General features: G+C 57.9%; 1 protein-coding gene across 1 annotated transcript in view; it reads right to left on the reverse strand.

The window, feature by feature from the left end:
- Positions 1–4,217, reverse strand: part of ZNF835 (zinc finger protein 835) — a 4,413-nt gene extending 196 nt beyond the window's left edge. Inside the window, exons 1-3 of the mRNA XM_029924413.1 lie at positions 3,935–4,217; positions 3,024–3,107; positions 6–541 (exon numbers count right to left, since the gene is read on the reverse strand). Coding sequence (XP_029780273.1) covers positions 6–541; positions 3,024–3,035 — 548 coding nt within the window. The 5' untranslated portion in view covers positions 3,036–3,107; positions 3,935–4,217. The remainder of the gene's footprint in view (positions 1–5; positions 542–3,023; positions 3,108–3,934) is intronic.
- Between the last annotated feature and the right edge of the window lie 1,058 nt (positions 4,218–5,275).

Below are 5,275 nucleotides of genomic sequence, written 5' to 3' on the forward strand. Positions count from 1 at the left end.
CGTACGGCCGCTCGCCCGTGTGCGTGCGCCGGTGCAGCGTCAGGTGGACGCTCTGGCTGAAGGCCTTGCCGCAGTCGGCACACGCGAACGGCCTCTCGCCGGTGTGGATTCTCTGGTGCAGGGTGAAGGCCGAGCAGTAGCTGAAGGCCTTGCCGCAGTCCCCGCACTTCCACGGCTTCCGGGGACCGCCCCCTCCTTCCTCCTCCCCGCCGGGGTTCGCCCTCTTCTGCTTGGGGTTCTTCCTGGGGGCACTGCGCCTCTGGGGCCTGCTGCCGGCTTGGGGCAGGGGAGGGCTCGATCCGGTTCCCGGCACCCCACCGAGGTCGCCCCCCTCCTGCACACCGTCCCCGGTGGGCTCTTCCCCGGGGGCCGTGGCCTCTTGCTTCAGACAGCTTTCCTGGTTCTCCTGCCGGCCCTTGAACCGACCCTCTTGTTCCCAGGTCTCCCCCACCTCGGGGCCCCGGGGGGTGGCCACGGTCAGGCGTCCTTCCATCGCTGTTCCTTGAGCCACCGCCTTGTTTTCACGTCTTCCTCCCTGGATCTGAAGGAAAAGAGAAAAACCAACATGTGGGTTGCTCGTTTGTCCTGGGCTGGACACGGCTTAGTGCAGGGTCTCAGCCTTCTCACTGCCGACGGTCTGCTGGGGGGCGGGGGGGGGCCGTCCTGTGCACTGGAGGGTACTTAGCATCCCTGGCATCTACCCACTGGATGCCAGGAGCACCACCCCAAGGTGTGACCACTTGAAATGTCTCTGAACATTTCCCAAGTGTCCTCTGACTACGGATCACGGACTTTACAGAACTGAAATCAGCTGTATTCTTAAATTTTGTTTTTAAAGTTTATTTTGACAGAGGTGGGGGAGAGAGAGAATCCCAAGCAGGCTCTGCACTGTCAACACAGAGCCCAACATGGGGCTCAAACTCACGAACCCTGAGGTGATGACCTGAGCAGAAATCAAGAGTCCAATGCTTAACTGACAGAGCCACCCAGGCGCCCCTGCAAACAATCTTAAAAGATCTTTGCAAAACATGAATCTGACAGCTCTTAAACAGAGCCTTGCAACCTGGCGCGACGGACCAAATCATGTCTCCTCCAGAGTTCATGGATCCCAGCCCTAACTAAAGTGATAGTGTCTGGAGGGGGGGGCTTTGGGACATAACGAGGTTAAATGTCCCCATCCCCGCCCCCACGATGGCATCAGTGTCCTCATAGGAGGAAGACCAGAGCCTCCTCTCTCCACCATGTGGGGACAGAGTGGGGAGGCGATTTCTGCAAGCCAGGAAGACGGCTCTCTGCAGAACCCCAGCCAGGCTGGTGCCCTAGTCCCGGAGCCCCGGCCTCCAGACCTGTGAGGAAATGCAATCTGTTGTGAATGACACCCGGTCTGCTGCACTTGGCCATGGGCGCTGCGCTGAGGGCTTTCTTCCCTGGAGAAAAATCATACACAAAGGTACAGGTGGCCCCCAAACTCATGCATAAAACACTGCCGGGGGCACCTGCGCTGGAGGAGCCGCTGGCGTTTTCTAGGAGAGCTGGGGACACGCGTCCCCTGTCGCCCAATAATTACGTTTTCTGGAATGTAAGCAAGAGAAACGTGCACACATGTGTACCAGGAGGCCTGTCCAAGGTTTTCTGTTAACAGTCAAATGCTAGAAAACAGTCCAACCGTCCAATATTAAGGGAACAGTGGAATACTATATTCATACGATGGAGTATGTCACAGCATCAACACGGATGACCGCCCCTGCCCTGCCGGTGCAGAACCTCAGATACACAGTGGTGGCAAACAAGGTTAAGAAGCAAAGGGTTGGGGCGCCTGGGTGGCTCAGTCGGTTGAGGGCCCGGCTTCGGCTCAGGTCATCATCTCATGGTTCGTGGGTTTGAGCCCCGCGTCGGGCTCTGTGCTGACAGCTGGCTCAGAGCCTGGAGCCTGCTTCCGATTGTGTCTCCCTCTCTCTCTGACCCTCTCCTGCTCACACTGTCGCTCTCTGTCTCTCAAAAATAAACAAACAACATAAAAAAAACCCCAAAAGGTTGGGGTGCCTAAGTGGCTCCGTCGGATGGGCATCCGACTTTGGTTCGGGTCATGATCTCAACGGTTCGTGGGTTCGAGCCCCACATCAGGCTCTGTGCTGACAGCTCAGAGCCTGGAGCCTGCTTAGGATTCTGTATCTCCCTCTCTCTCCGACCCTCCCCTGATCACACTGTCTCTGTCTCTCAAAAATTAATAAAATGTTAAAAAAAAAAAAGAAGCAAAGGGTGTTATCAGGTAGTATGCTATTTAGGCTGAGAAACAGGCAAACACAACCATCTGTTTTAGGGACTGTGAGCGTGTAACAAAGGCTCATGGCTGCACGCACAGCAGCGCTACCCGTGACAGACGCAGAGCTTGGGCCCCTCTGCAGGCCTAGCCACTCAGAATCTGCTTTTTACAGGAGCCCCAGGTGATTCGTGGGCACGGAACGTCTGAGAGGTGCTGGTCTTGGCCCTCTGACACCGACTCGGGGGCAGTGCCACAGCGGCAACACCCAGCACCCGCTGAGCGCAGAGCCATACGCCCAGCATCCGTTAAGCTGTCACCACATACTAACTAGAAAGCTCCCAGACCTGGCAATGCTAGAGCCCTTGCCGGGGGCACCCGGCTCTGGGGCTTATCTGCTCTGACATCCTTGCTTGCCCCGGGCTCATACTGCTCCAGTCTAGGCCTCCCCGCTGCTCCTCAAACAGTCCAGGCATGCTCTTGACTGTGGAGAAGAGAGTATGGGCCCAGAAGTGAAGGAGCCAGCGTTCTGGGCTGTGAGTGCAGCAGGGGCGAGGTCCTGAGCAGAACCACGGCTGGGGAGACAGAGGAAAAGCAGAGGGGCGGAGAACACTGAAGCAGCGCAGGTGGGATTAGGGATGGCCTTAGGGATGGCGGGGGAGACGGTCACACCAAGCAGGGTCTGTGCAGCAGTGAGAGCTGGGCTAGGCCTGGCCCAATTCCAGAACCATCTCCACAGGCGGCACAGGGCACTGGGACCCACCTTGTGGAGCATCAGGTCCTGTCCATGTCACTCACGTTGTGGCCCCTGCTCTGGCTGCCATGCATCAGTGGGTCCAGACTGCATCTGTGAGATAAAGAAATGGGAACTATGAAGGAAGATTCTGGGACACATGCACAGTCGGACGGGGTGGGCAGAGCGTCACACGTGCCCAAAATCATGTGTGCAGGGTCTCCCCCACGTGCGGAACCGCACTGACCCCTGGCTTGCGCAGTGTCTCCTAAACGAATCCTGTGACCTGCACAGACCTCCACCTGCACAGTCGTGTTCGGGCACACAAAACGACCCGCTCCGGGATGGCAGACACACCCATCGAAACACTGATTTCAGCTGCACACCCAGGCCGTGTGGAATCACACACTTCACACCTAGGAGAACACATTCCACACGTGCCTAAAGTTACTCATGGGCACAGGTCTCCAGATGTAGACACAGTCTATGCGTGCTGCGTCCCCTGTACAGGCATACACCGGCAGGCTCAGCCACATGCAAACACACGGTGACATGGGGGACGGACTCACACGGTGAGTCACGCACAGCTGCACGCGCATAAAGTTGTGGAGTCGCGCACTGGCAAACCCAGGGACACGCGGGGCGGGACGCACAGGCACACGCACACGGCCACACCACTCCTCGCACCAAGTACAGGAGTAGCACACGTGCAAACGCACGTGCACAGGCGGGGCGGGACTCGCACGCACACAGCACTGGAGTCGCGAACATACAGCGACAAAGCGACACGGACACCCGCGCGCACACCCACTCGCGCACGCGCAAACCACACACCGGTGCCCTCGCCCCCCCCTCCCCGCCGGCACGGGCTTTGAAGGCCTCGAGCGGCTTCCCCGAGCTCTCTGGGTTCGGGTCTGGTTCTCCTCGGCCTCCGGTCTTACCGGGCTGAGGCGGACCCCAGAAACCCCTAGTCCCACGGTGGCGCGGACTAGCCAGTCGCACAAAGCACCGTGACGACCTCCCCGGGTAGGCCCGAGCGCCAGGCCAGCGCTGACTGCGCGTGCGCGCCAGCAAAGCTAAAGTCCGCGCGCCGCTCCTGCGAACTACAACTCCCAAAAGGCACCGCGCCATTGCGCCGGCATCCTGGAAGCGCCCGGTCCTGGGTGCTGTGGGATTGAGCGCGCTTGCCGCCTGCGGAGTCGGCGCAGAAGGGGCTGTGGGCCAACGTGAGGCTGGTCCATCCAGAGCTCCGCCCACCGGGGGCTGGGACTCGGTGGGGGCGGGGCCAGAGACATGGGGGCAAGACTCCGCCTCCTTAGGGGGAGGAGCTCAGTCCGCGGGCTTGGGTGGGGGTGGGAAACAACTGAGGATCTGAGAGGTTAGGTCACTTAAGGCAGGCCAAACAGCACAGCGAGGGCGGGATCTGGCGCTGACCACCCACTGCTCATCGCGAAGTCTTGGAAAGCATTTCCCTCGGGAATTTGATCTAATTCGATAACTGGGAATGCAAAGAAGCGGGTGAACGAAGAATGGGAACACTAAGGTATGTCACCAAAAGCAACATGCCATTGACTGTGACACACCGCATTATTCTATGGACACAAATCCCCCCCCCCCCCCCCCCCCCGGCCTTCACCGAGCCTGCTCATCGCACCATCACACATGCTTTCTTCGTGCTTGAAAATTTCATTTTATATGCAGACCTCAAGAGGCATTGTGTGTTTTCCCTTATCCTTCTGGAAGCTTCTGGCCTTACTGTGGTAAGAATATGCCCGGGGTCCTTTCAAGGCTGAGACTCCTGGAGCAGAGTCTCCCACCTGATCCACTGACCTGTGAGCCTGAGAATAAAGGATTGTGGTTTTGAGCCACAAAGGTTTGTTTGTTTGTTTTTAGTTTTATATTTGACTATTTAAAAAATCCCTCTCACATAGTCTTTATAAACCGCGATGAGAGCTCAGAGGTCTGCAACAGTTTCTTTTAATCACTACCCCCCCCCCTTTTTTTAATCCACCCTAGGGGAAAACAGGCAGGAATTACTCAAATACAGAAGAGCCTTTCTACTCATGCATACCATGAGGAAAACCAGTTTATTAGGCTCATTTCACTACTTTGTGGTGCAGAATGTCAGGCACGGCGCAGCAGGGAGCGCTTCATCCGGCTCCGCAATGGGACTTCCTCAGGGGTGGCTCCAACACCCGGGGCCATCCGTCAGGGGGCTGGCCAGACATCCCGGGGCTAGCCCTGGCCTTCTCACAGCACGGTGGGCACAGAATAGTAGAAAT

Source organism: Suricata suricatta, chromosome 16 (assembly GCF_006229205.1).
Source record: "Suricata suricatta isolate VVHF042 chromosome 16, meerkat_22Aug2017_6uvM2_HiC, whole genome shotgun sequence".
Taxonomy (NCBI): Eukaryota; Metazoa; Chordata; class Mammalia; order Carnivora; family Herpestidae; genus Suricata; species Suricata suricatta.